Source organism: Bos mutus, chromosome 9 (genome assembly GCF_027580195.1).
Source record: "Bos mutus isolate GX-2022 chromosome 9, NWIPB_WYAK_1.1, whole genome shotgun sequence".
In the NCBI taxonomy this organism is placed as follows: domain Eukaryota; kingdom Metazoa; phylum Chordata; class Mammalia; order Artiodactyla; family Bovidae; genus Bos; species Bos mutus.
Genome location: NC_091625.1, coordinates 41,838,545 through 41,852,537, shown reverse-complemented (window position 1 = coordinate 41,852,537; position 13,993 = coordinate 41,838,545). Strand labels below are relative to the sequence as shown.

At 37.5% G+C, this 13,993-nt stretch overlaps 1 protein-coding gene across 2 annotated transcripts in view; it reads left to right on the top strand.

The window, feature by feature from the left end:
• AFG1L (AFG1 like ATPase) overlaps positions 1 to 13,993 on the top strand; it is a 203,917-nt gene that overhangs the window by 110,768 nt on the left and 79,156 nt on the right. For both annotated transcript variants that reach the window (XR_011465371.1, XM_070376507.1), the window contains exon 8: positions 13,245 to 13,327. Coding sequence is in view for 1 of the 2 variants with exons in the window: in XM_070376507.1 (XP_070232608.1) it covers positions 13,245 to 13,327 (83 nt within the window). In the remaining variant the exon portion in view is untranslated. The remainder of the gene's footprint in view (positions 1 to 13,244; positions 13,328 to 13,993) is intronic.

Here is a 13,993-nt window from a genome sequence, read left to right as displayed (position 1 = left end):
TATGAAGCCACATTAACTCTTGTGCAACACAGTAGATTATAAATAAATGACAAGAAATCATGCGGAGTTGCTGACTTACAGGCTTGAAACAAATCTGTTTCTATTATCTCAGTCATTGTAGGGAAACTTCCAGGTTCTTATGTACAATATGATATAGCTGAACAGAATCTCTAAAAATCTGCCCAGTGTCATTTTTGTGTGAAGTTAGGTTGGATGTAGATAAGCAGATCTGTTCATTGTAACATCGCTGCTTCTCCAGATAACCATCAAGACTAGAGGCCTTACTCAGTTAGCATATGAACAACAAAAGTAGGACTTTTCCCCAGCAGGCTAACAGAGTATCACAACTTCCCAGTAAGCCTACGTGAACATTCAGTTGCTTTGTATATCCAAGCAAGAACCCTGATTGCTTGAACATACCCTAAGGTGTCAGTATGGCAAAGTAGTTAAGAACATGAACACTGCAACCAAAATGCTTGGGTTGAATCCTACCACTTTTCTGCTCTTTGACACTGGGCAAGTTTCGTAACTTCTCTGTGCTTTATTTCTTTATTCCTCTGTAAAATGAGAAGAAGAAGAAGAATGCCTACTTTTTAGAGTGGTAGGCACTAATAAGAATATTATTAATAATTAAATACAGAGAGTTTAGAATGGATCCTGGCACTTTGCTCTTTGATAATGTTGATGATATAGGCCCACTTATTTACATCTCAAATTCTTTTACTGAGTTTATGGCAGTTTTATTGAGATATTTTAAGAATATGAACAGAATCTTCATCTGTAGTTTATAGAAGAGAATCATCATTAAAGGTTAGTTTGTACTTTCCTTTTTCTTCCCATAATAGAGAGGAGATCATCACCAACATTGGACTCCAGTCCAGCTTTGTAGGGCCTATGAGTACATGCAGCAAGTTAAGCAGGCAGTCCCTACTCTTGGAGTTTACCTTCCAAGACAGACAACATTGGTGTAGATGATCAAGTAAAGGTCACAAAAATAGTGGACCATGAGTTGGCCAGACACTTTAAACATAGAAGATGGAAATTTACTGTATTACAACCCATTAAAGTATAGAATTTAGTAGAGGGTACATATATCTCACAGTTTTGGACTAAATACTTAGAGGAAATCATAATAGAATCATACAATGTGGACCTCCAGAAGAGCGATTAAGAAATTTATACTGGGCAGAGGTAATTACTGTTGGACAGGGATGGAGGAGTTGGGGAACAAAAGTTAATCCTGTAAATTGTATAAAGTGAAAGAAAACTGATCCTGTGGCTACTGCTTAATAAACCAGTGTGACATGCTGGGAAGACCTGATATGGTGGGTAGACCATGGATTTGGGGGCAAAAATAACCTGAGCAAATCATGGCTTAGCTATCTGCAGACTGTGCCCTCTCTGGAGCTCTTTAAATTCTAAGGAAAACTGTTTTCCCTTCCAGCTGAGGCTGCAAAAAAGGTAAGATTTGTAGCGCAGCTTAGAAACAGGTGTATTCAGGGGTGCTTTTTCATTCCAGCCCTGACGTTTTTTTAAATTTCATAAAATTTTTTTCCTTTTTTACTCTTAAAAAATGCTTTCCTGTGTATTTATTAATGGAATAAGAATATTAGTGATTGTATTGATTAAGGCTACCATAACAAAGTACCACAGCCTGGATGGCTCAAACCACAGAAATGTATTTTCTCATAGTTCTGGAGGTTAGAAGTCCAAGATGAAGGTATTGACGGGGATGATTTCCTCTGAGGTTTCTCTCCTTGACTTGAAGACGGCTGTCTTCTTTCTCTGTCTTCTCATGGTCCTTCCTTTGTGCATACACAGGTCTGTGTCCTAATTTCCTCCTCTTATAAGGACACCAGTCATATTGAATTGGGACCCACCATGAACACTTCACTTTTTTTCCCACTTGTCACAACAAACACTTCACTTTAATGCAGTCACCTTTCAAAGTCTCTCATCTCTTGCATAGTCACATTCTGAGCAACAGATTAGGACTTTAACATATGAATTTGCAGGGGGCACAGTTTAACCCATGACAGTGATTTAAGAAAAAATAATCTTCCTCATAAATTTCCTTAACTGTAAAATGGGCACATAAAAATGATTACCTTGTTCTATGTATGATTTTTGTAAGGATTATAATGAGATAAATTCAAGTCAGTTTCCTGGCACAACTGAGTCATATAATAGGTACTTTGCAGGTGTTAAATGTCTTCCTTTCCTGCTTTTTGACAGGGGGAAAATTTTTTGAAATTGCTGGATAAAAAGGAGAGATACAGATCTTACTTGCTGAAGTGATAGGGTGTGGGTGTGTGTTTTTTTTAACTTTTTATTTTATATTGGGGCATAGCTGATTAACAATGTTGTGATGGTTTCAGGTGAACAGAAAAGGGATTCAGCCATACATATACTGTACACATTCTCTTCCAAATCCCCTTCTGTTCAGGCTGCTGCATAACATTGAGCAGAGTTCCATGTGCCATACAGTAGGTCCTTATTGGTTATCAATTTTAAATATAGCAGTGTGTACATGTCCATCCCAAATTCCCTAACTGTCCCTTCCCCCTGGCAGCCATGAGTTTATTTTCTAAGTCCCTGAATCTCTTTCTGTTTTGTATATAAATTCATTGGTTCATTTTTTTGTATTCTGTATATAAGTGATATCATATGATATTGATCTTTCTCTGTCTGACTTCCTTCACTCAGTATGACAATCACTGGGTCCATCCATGTTACTGCAAATAGCATTATTTCATTCTTTTTAATGGTTAAGTAGTATTGCATCATATATATACCAGTGTCTCCTACACTGAAGGTGGATTCTTTACCCACTGAGCCATCGTTAGGGAAGCCCCAGTATATGTATCACACCTTCTTTATCCATTCATCTGTCAGTGGACATTTACGTTGCTTCCATGTTGGTTATTGTAAACAGTGCTGCAATGAGCATTAGGGTGCACATAACCTTTCAGATCATGGTTTTCTCCAGACATATCCCCAGGAGTAGGATTGCAGGGTCATACGGTAGCTCTACTTTTAGTTTTTTTAAGGAACCTCTATACTGTTCTTCAGAGTGGGTGTACCAGCTTATTTTCCCGAGTAGGAGGGTTCCCTTCTCTCCAGGGTGTGGATGTTTTAAGTGTCAGAGAAACTGGGATAGCCAGGGTGGGAGGGGTGGGGCAGTGGAAAAAAAAGTTTTTATTTATTTTGGAGCATGAAGTGATCAAGAGCAAAGGAGCTGAGGTGACTTCAGATAGGCTCTGGGGCTGGGGTCTACTCCAGAACTCAAAAAGCCCAGAGAAGATCTTAGCCCTGAACTGAGAGAACTTCAGCAATAACATTAAGAATTGTAGACTGAAAGGGATCATGATTCAATTCCTTATTTTATGGAGGAGAAAGCTGACATTCAGAAAGATTAAGTGACAGGCTAAAATCACAGAGCTAAGCAATTGGTGGAAGACTAAATCTGAAAAATTATGCCTGTGATTGGAAGGAGAAGGATATGATAACTTGAAAACATCTGAATTCTACCAGACTGTCAGTACTAAAGCTATATCTTATTCATTATTGTATTTCCAGTAACCAAGGATATGCCCAGTGTTTAGTATTCAATGATAATTAAGTTGATTCAAAATAAATACTGAATTTGCAGGGAACTTGTTAAACTATGGGTAGGTGTACATTTTTGTAAGTAAAATAATGCAGTATATTTATGAAATATATGGACCATCTATAGTATAATCCTAAAAATCATACACAAAAAATTACTTCAATAAGTGAGTTTCTAAAACTGCTGAATCTAAGGACACTATTCAAAAACTGACTGTATTTCTTTATACCAGTAGTAAATACATAAATTCACATACACTACTATAGGGAGTGTAGGTTGCACAATCACCTTGGAAAACTGGCAGTATCCTCTAAAGCTGAATATACTCTTACCCAAACAATAGAATGGGAAAGACTAGAGATCTCTTCAAGAAAATTAGAGATACCAAGGGAACATTTCATGCAAAGATGTGTACAATAAAGGACAGAAATGGTATGGACCTAACAGAAGCAGAAGATATTAAGAAGAGGTGGCAAGAATACACAGAAGAACTATACAAAAAAGATCTTCATGACCCAGATAACCACAATGGTGTAATCACTTACCTAGAGCCAGACATCCTGGAATGTGAAGTCAAAGGGGGCCTTATGAAGCATCACTACGAACAAAGCTAGTGGAGGTGATAGAATTCCACTTGAGCTATTTCAAATCCTAAAAGAGGATGCTGTGAAAGTGCCGCATCCAACATGCCAACAAATTTGGAAAACTCAGCAGTGGCCACAGGACTGGAAAAGGTCAGTTTTCATTCCAATCCCAAAGAAAGGCAGCCAAAGAATGTTCAAACTACCACACAATTGCACTCATCTCACACGCTAGCAAAGTAATGCTCAAAATTCTCCCAGCCAGGCTTCAACAGTACATGAACTATGAACTTCCAGGTGTTCAAGCTGGATTTAGAAAAGGCAGAGAAACCAGAGATCAAATTGCCAACATCCATTGAATCATCGAAAAGTAAGAGAATTCCAGAAAAACATCTACTTCTGCTTTATCAACTACACCAAAGCCTTTGACTGTGTGGATCACAAAAAACTGGAAAATTCTTCAAGAAATGGGAATACCAAATCACCTGACCTGCCTCCTGAGAAATCTGTGTGAAGGTCAGGAAGCAACGGTTAAAACTGGACATGAAACAATGGACTGGTTCCAAGTTGGGAAAGGAGTAAGTCAAGGCTGTATATTGTCACCCTGCTTATTTAACTTATATGCAGAGTACATCATGTGAAATGCCGGGCCGAATGAAGCACAAACTGGAATAAAGATTGCCGGGAGAAATATCAATAACCTCGGATATGTAGATGACACCACCCTTCTGGCAGAAAGTGAAGAAGAACTAAAGAGCCTCTTGATGAAAGTGAAAGAGGAGAGTGAAAAAGTTGGTTTAAAGCTCAATGTTCAGAAAACGAAGATCATGGCATCTGGTCCCATCACTTTATGGGAAATAGATGGGGAAACAGTGAAAACAGTGTCAGATTTTATTTTGGGGGGCTCCAAAATCACTGCAGATGGTGACTGCAGCCATGAAATTGAAAGATGCTTGCTTCTTGGAAGAAAAGCTATGACCCACCTAGACAGCATATTAAAAAGCAGAGATATTACTTTGCCAACAAAGGTCTATCTAGTCAAAGCTATGGTTTTTCCAGTAGTCATGTATGGATGTGAGAGTTGGACCATAAAGAAAGGTGAGTGCCAAAGAAATGATGCTTTTGAACTATGGTGTTGGAGAAGACTCTTGAGAGTCCCTTGGACTGCAAGGAGATCCAACCAGTACATCCTGAAGGAAATCAGTCCTGAGTATTCATTGGAAGGACTGATACTGAAGCTGAAACTCCAATACTTTGGCCACCTGATGCGAAGAACTCACTCATTTGAAAAGACCCTAATCCTGGGAAAGATTGAAGGCAGGAGGAGAAGGGGACGACAGAGGATAAGATAGTTGGATGGCATTACCAACTTGATGGACATGAGTTTGAGTAAGCTCTGGGAGTTGGTGATGGACAGGGAGGCCTGGCATGCTGCAGTCGAAGGGGTTGCAAAGAGTCAGACACAGCTGAGCGACTGAACTGAATTGAATTGATGATCAAGTAGTTAACTCTTTGGGTAGTATATATCCAGCAAGAGCACATATGCATATGTACTAAAAATCATGTGCAGGAATGTTTGTGGCTGCATTATTTGAAAGAGCTAGTAACTAGAAACAGCCCAAATGTCCATCAACAGTAGAATGAATCAATAAATCATGGCATATTCACATTGTGGGTATGATACAACAATCGATAAACTACAACTACACAAAACATATGGATGAATAAATCTTGTAAACCGTAAAATAGCCCAGTCTCAAAAGAATGCATATTGAATACTGTATAATTTCACTTTTATATAAAGCTCCAGAAACAGGCAAAATTCTATGATGCTAGAATCAGGATACTGGTTACATTTGGAAAGGTGAAAAAGGATACTAGGGGAGCCTCAGAAGTGCTAGTACTGTTCTGATTCTTGATTGAGCTGGATGCTTATTTTTACATTTTTATATATTTGTTATACTTAAATTACAAAAGGCTTAAAAGTGTATAGACGTTTGTGTGTTGAATTTTTATATATCATTGCTTAAGCTTTGAAATGGTAGCACATAAGTATTTTAAATAAGATTGAGGCAGCTATCTTAGAATGTATAGCTGCTTCAGGATATATATTTAGATGTTTAGCTGCCTAAAAACATAAATAAAATTTGAAAAGACATCCCCACCCAGTCTCCCACCCTTTTTTTGGTTCAGCGTGTTTTTTGTACTCTTACTCATCATTTATTTATGGAATTGTATTTTTAGTAAACAGAATAGTAGGGTATGCAGTATAGCTTTCCAGTATTTAAATATAATAGTTATTTCTCTCATAGAACTTTTAAGGTATCAAAAAGGATTAAGCTTAGAAGTGTGTATAATATGATCTCAATTTCTCTATCATCATCTCTATGTGTAAAGGAAAAACTTGAAGGATATAAGCTATACACATACTTTTTTCTGAGAAGGTGATAAACTTTCTATTTTTATATGTTTGATATTTGAAGTTTTTGAAATAAGCATGGGTCACTTTTTGGTTTGAAAAATGTAAACTTTTTAAGAATTAAGCAAAAAGATAAATCTTAGTTATTACAGTATTTTATATTATAGAACTAGAAAAAGTCTCAGCCTTTTTTCCTTTTATGCTTTCTTATTAAAACTGTGTAAAACTTATCAGTTGAATACTATCAAGAAAAATGCCAATACTTTTCATCTTTAAATTCCCAATTAATGTAATCATTTAGATAAGCATAAAACTTTGATTTATGTGGTTGGTTTTTTTTTTCCTATTTTCCAAATTTTCTAGAATAAGCAATAGTACTTTTATAATAAAAGAGTATTTTACAAACAGAAATCTTTATTATTTCAATTTTTGCTTACAAGGTTAATATATTGTACCTTTAAAGGATTTTTCTCCACAGTATTTATTGTTCTTTTGTTCCAACTGGGAAGGGAAAAGCCAGACTGGAAGCTGTAAGAAGTTATTTTTGTGAGATGCTATTTTTCTAACTGTATTATCCAGAATTGCTAAATATACACACAATAGATCTTGAAGAAAATATAAACTCTGGAATACGACCCTTTTTGTTGTATATTTTCCTTTCCAGAGTCAAGGCCTTTGACTCATGTGTATGCTCCCAAGGTGTTAACCTCCCTCCTTTTCCTCCTTGAATTTCCTAATTGCATAATTGTATTTGTCCTCTGTATACATAAATATACAAACCATCTTAAAATAAATTCAGTTTGATGGCTGATTAGTTTTATGCATTTGAATTGGTTGGTGATAAGAGGTCACAGGTCTTGTAAATATCCTTGGGAATTAGGAGATTGCTTAGAGATCATACCCTTTTGACTAGATTCATCTTCAACTTGGAAATAGCTTAGTTTTCACCCCCCTCCACTCTCCTGCAAAGTGGTCTGAAGACTCTAACTTAAGTGAATGAAATCAGAAATTTAGAGGTTTATTTTTCTTTAAAAATATAAACTGAGTGTTAGTATTTTTCAGACAATTAAGAGCTAATATCTACGGGCTTTGGTTATAGTTCTTATGCTACTGATTAGGTATTCCTTGGTGGTGATTAGTGAATGTACAAATGCAATCATTTGGTAGGGCTTAATCACTCATATAAGAGAGAAGTTAGTTACCCAGAAGGAAAAATTGAAACTTATGTATAACTTTCATTAGCCTTATTTTTTTAATAGCAAAAAAAAAAAAAAACCCACCGGTATTTGACTAAATTAGGAATATTGAATATTGAGTAATATAAGATAAATTGTTATTTAAAAGAAATAGAGAACCTAGGGGGATACACTTATATGAAGATACTGGTCCACTGTGTAGTATACTGTCTGTAGTACAGGTAGATTATGAATAGTTGACCCTTATCAAGCCAGGACAGATTTCCCTCATAGAGACAGAGAGAAAGAAGTGTACCTGAACAAGTGTATCTCCTTCTTTCTTTGTTTTGGGTAGTTGTACAAACCCAGTACATAAACCCCAAATTATAGCAGGTTTACTACATTACTCAGATTGAGAAGAAGAGAAATGTATGGCTATACCTTGTTTTTTTTTTTTACAGGTCCTCTGAGGCAAGGGGAGAGTGAAATGCATGTATTTAGGCAATGCTGTATTTCTTTCTGGTGAGATGGGTTAAGGGCATGAGTCCTGAGGGTGGTTTAGAACCACTTGGAATGACGAGCTAGGGATGTGTGGGTGGCTGCTTACACCAAGCATTGCATGGTGCTGTGACTGTTAGGTTCAGAGGTAATTCTTCAAACGTGTAGTTCAAAAGCTTAGCTTTGTAGTCTCTAAAGGCCTGGTCTTTTATTGGGGATTATTCTAACCTGATTCAGTTCAGTTCAGTTGCTCAGTTGTGTCTGACTCTTTGTGACCCCATGGACTGCAGCATGCCAGGCTTCCCTGTCCATCACCAACTCCTGGAGCTTGCTCAAACTCATGTCCCTCGAGTTGGTGATGCCATCCAACCATCTCATCCTCTGTCGTCCCCTGCTCCTGTTGCCTTCAATCTTTTCCCAGCATCATTTCCAATGAGTCATTTCTTCGAATCAGGTGGCCAGAGTGTTGGAGCTTCAGCTTCAGCATCTGTTCTTCCAATGAATATTCAGGGTTGATTTCCTTTAGGATTGACTGGTTTGATTTTGCAGTCCAAGGGACTCTCAAGAGTCTTCTCCAACACCACAGTTCAAAAGCATCAATTCTTCGGTACTCATCTTTCTTTATGGTCCAGCTCTCACATCCATATGTGACTCCTGGAAAAACCATAGCTTTGACTAGACAGACCTTTGTTGGCAAAGTAATATCTTTGCTTTTTAATATGCTGTCTAGGTTGGTCATAGCTTTTCTTCCAAGGAGCAAGCATCTTTTAATTTCATGGCTGCAGTCACCATCTGCAGTTACTTTGGAACCTAAGAAAATAAAGTCTGTCATTGTTTCCATTGTTTCCTCATCTATTTGCCATGAACTGATAGGACCAGATGCCATGATTTTAGTTTTTTGAATGTTGAATTTTAAGCCAACTTTTTCTCTCTCCTCTTTCATTTTCATCAAGAGGCTCTTCAGTTCCTCTTCGCTTTCTGCCATAAGGGTGGTATCATTTGCATATCTGAGGTTATTGATATTTCTCCTGGCAATCTTGATTATAGCTTGTGCTTTATCCAACCTGGCATTTCACATGATGTACTCTGCATATAAGTTAAATAAGCAGGGTGACAATGTACAGCCTTGACGTACTCCTTTTCCTATTTGGAACAGTCAGTTGTTCCATGTCTGGTTCTAACTGTTGCTTCTTGTCCTGCATACAGATTTCTCAGGAGGCAGGTCAGGTGATCTGGTATTCCCATCTCTTGAAGAATTTTTCACAGTTTGTTGTGATCCACACAGTCAAAGGCTTTGGTGTAGTGAAAAAAGCAGAAGTAGATGTTTTTCTGGAACTCTCTTGCTTTTTCTGTGAGTCAGCAGATGTTGGCAATTTGATCTCTGGTTCCTCTGCCTTTTCTAAATCCAGCTTGAACATCTGGAAGTTCTTGGTTCACATACTATTGCAGCCTGGCTTGGATAATTTTGAGCATTACTTTGCTAGTGTGTGAGATGAGTGCAATTGTGTGGTAGTTTGAACAGTCTTTGGCATTGCGTTTCTTTGGGATTGGAATGAAAACTGACCTTTTCCAGTCCTGTGGCCACTGCTGAGTTTTCCAAATTTGCTGGCATGTTGGGTGCAGCACTTTCACAGCATCTTCTTTTAGGATTTGAAATAGCTCAAGTGGAATTCTATCACCTCCACTAGCTTTGTTCATAGTGATGCTTCATAAGGCCCCCTTTGACTTCGCATTCCAGGATGTCTGGCTCTAGGTGAGTGATCACACTATCGTGGTTATCTGGGTCATTAAGTTCTTTTTTGTATAGTTCTTCTGTGTATTCTTGCCACCTCTTCTTAATATCTTCTGCTTCTGTTAGGTCTATACCGTTTCTGTCCTTTATTGTATCCATCTTTGCATGAAATGTTCCCTTGGCATCTAATTTTCTTGAAATGATCTCTAGTCTTCCCCATTCTATTGTTTTCCTCTATTTCTTTGCATTGATCACTTAGGAAAGCTTTCTTTTCTCTCCTTGCTTTTCAAAGGAACTCTGCATTCAGATGGGTGTATCTTTCCTTTTCTCCTTTTCGTTTTGCTTCTCTTCTTTTCTCAGCTATTTGTAAGGCCTCCTCAGACAACCATTTTACTTTTTTGCATTTCTTTTTGTTGGGGATGGTCTTAATCACTGCCTCCTATACAATGTCATGCACCTCTAACCATATTCTTCAGGCACTCTGTCTATCAGATCTAATCCCTTGAATCTGTTTGTCACTTCCACTGTATAATAGTTAGCCATTTGATTTAGGTCATACCTGAATGGTTTCTTCATTTGAAGTATGAATTTTGCAATAAGGAGTTCATGATTTGAGCCACGGTCAGCTTCAGGTCTTGTTTTTGCTGACTGTATAGAGCTTCTCCATCTTCCACTGCAAAGAATATCATCTATCTGATTTCAGAATTGACCATCTGGTGATGTCCATGTGTAGAGTTGTCTCTTGTGTTGTTGGAAGAGAGTGTTTATGACCAATGTGTTCTCTTGGCAAAACTCTGTTAGCCTTGGCCCTGCTTCATTTTGTACTCTAAGGCCAAACTTGCCTGTTACTCCTTGACTCCCTACTTTTGCATTCCAGTCCCCTATAATGAAAAGGACATCTTTTTTTGGTGTTAGTTGTAGAAGGTCTTGCATGGAACCATTCAGCTTCAGCTTCTTCAGCATTAGTTGTTGGGGCATAGACTTGGATTACTGTGATATTGAATGGTTTACCCTGGAAATGAACAGAGATAAGATCATTCTGTCATTTTTGAGATTGCACACAAGTACTGCATTTCGGACTTTTTCATTGACTATGAGGGCTACTCCATTTCTTCTAAGGGATTCTTGCCCACAAAAGTAGGTATAATGGTCATCTGAATTAAATCTGCCCATTCCAGTCCATTTTAGTTCACTGATTGTTAAAATGTTGATGTTCACTCTTGCCATCTCCTGTTTGACCATTTCCAGTTTACCTTGATTCAATTTACCTTGAATTAAGGTAAACTTGATTCACAATTGCTATATATAAAAACCAAAATGCCATAGCTTTTTGACCCATTCAGGCCAGATTTCAGGGCCTTCTCTCCGAGGGTGACCAACTATCCCAGTGTGCCCATGACTTTTGTGGTGTTAGCACTGAAAATGTTGCTTCAAGAAAAAAAAACCTCAATCTTGGGGAACTCAGTCTCAGTCTCAGATGGATGGTTGATCAGCCTAACTTACTTCCCTGAGCCCCTTAGCTGCTGTCCCATGGGAGGAGGGGAACTGCATTCTTACTGCCACCGTGTACAGTCTACTCCCTGTAGTGCAGACGATGAGCAGTGCTTGCAGAGCAGTACATTCTAGGATGTAATTTCAGGGAGCAGGAATGTTGCTACCTCCCAAGTGTGCCCAGATGGTGCTCTTCTGACTTACCTATTGCTGCATAACAAATGACTGCAAAATTTAGAGGCTTAAAATAATATTTTATTCTCCTCCTGATTTCTGTGTTTCTTGGATTTGAGAAAAGCTCAGCTGACAGTTCTGGCTCCCTCACTGCGTTAGCAGCTACAACTGGAACAGCTGGGGATTGGTCAGACACCTCTTGTCTTCATGTCATCTTAAGGCCTCTCTGTACAGGCTAAACTTCAGGCTCTCCTAGTTGCCTCCAGGCAGGTGGCGCTTACCTGACAGTTTAGGATGCCAGAGCAGGTGTTGCGGCCAACAAGTAGGAAGCTGCCTCAGATGTCACATCAGGTATTATTGCACAGCATCATTTTCACCATAGCCACAGGATTCAGGTGAGGTGCACAGACTTCTTGATGATTAGAAGGTCTGTTGGGCTGGAGATGTTACTGCAGCCATCTTCATAAAATATAATCTGGCAAAATTACCTTAGTGGTTAGAAGATCTGTTGGGATGGAAACATTATTGCACCTATCTTTGGAAAATATAATGTGCCACAGTTACCTTAGCTTCCAAATGCAGTTTTTCATTAGTAAAAGTAGTGAAGTTGTCAAAATATTATTTTTCCTCCTCAAGTTTTGTAATGCAGTTTTTATTTTGAATGAAAACAAAAAGGTCAGACAGTAAATGTTTCTTGAATTATTCTGAAAACCCTTTACCATGTTCTACTAGAATGATTAAATATATATATGTGTGTGTGTGTGTATTACATGTATGTATGTGTGACTCTCTCACTCTTTATATATACATATATATATATATATATATATTTCCAGAAAAGTCAACTGACCTGTATAAGTGTAGCAAAAGTTCATTTGCTTCCATAGTAAGAATTTTAGGGTGTGTATGTGATGTATGGCAGTTTCCATACACGCATGCACCCCAGAGGCTAGAAAGGAAAGAGTGATTGTGAGGAGACAACGACAGTAGGGGCTTAGGATCACTTCAGGTTGAAGAAGGGGTCCACAGCAGGCTAGAACTCCGAAGACATGGGTGGCTGGAGAGGGAGCTTAGGGACAAGGGCAGTGACTGTCATTTAGAAGTGAAGGGCAGGTATGCGTGTAACATCCCTTGGTATCATCATTCAGTTTGAAATGTGGCTTCTAATGTTGTGATGCAGCTTTCTTAGACTGACTCCCATTGTGATGCTTAAGATCTGTGAGTCATTCTTTCTGATAGCCTCCAGCTTCTCACTTCAGAGTAATGGAAATTGGAATTTTAAAAAATCCAATGCAGTTATTTGGGGAATTTTCTGACAGTGCAGTTTTAGCAAAGTTTCAGGAAAGCATGCTACAAATCTGAATTTTATTAAACTGATATTTTTTGGTTTGATATGTGTTTTATGTTGCAACATTTATGATTCTTACATGAGTTCTATTGTTTTATTCTAAACATTATTTTATTGAGGAAAATTTCAAAAATTAAAAAAAAATGGGATAGCAGAAAGATTGTAATTCTAAGCAACCATTTGTTTAAAAAAATATTTTATCTGTTTGAATTGTAGGAATACTGTAATACAGTCCAGCTAGATTCTGGGATAGATTATCGGAAAAGGGAACTTCCTGCTGCAGGAAAACTCTACTACCTGTAAGTTTTTTTTTTTTTAATTTTAATGTTCTTAAGTTTAATATCTAATAATTTATCAGGAAAAGATGAGAAAAATAAGCAGGGTAATTATTAGAAGGTGAAAGGCTAATTCTGAAGCCTGTGATTTTTCAAATACAAAATGTTGTAATGTTAACTTCTTTAAACTGTGTTTTTTGCCATCCTCATTTGCATGATTTATAATGTGTGATTGGAGGAAACCCTAATTAGTTTTTTAGGGAGGAGTGATGACAGATGGTTAGAAAGTAATGAGTATCCTCTTATAAGAAACTCTAGTATTAAGAGAATATCTTTATTGTGCTAAAGTAATTAATTATTTGTGGACATCTTCTGACAAATGTGTCATTTCTGTTCCCTGAAAATTGTGTTTTATTTTGTCAGACAATCTGTTTGTATTTATCTCTGTTGATTGACTTCCATACATAACTATGTAAAATATATATACACAAGTACAACTGGATATATTTTGTCTTCTAGAAGCTCATTCTCCCAAGTAGGAGCAATTTATAATAATAGATGTAGTCAGCTTGGGTAGTTAATGCTGAAAACAAATATAGTTTGTTTTAAAATGTCACTTGTGAGAACCTGAAAAGGAAAAAGTTGCTTTACCAATGCAGAGTGTTTAGCATATGCTGGTAATGTTGGACA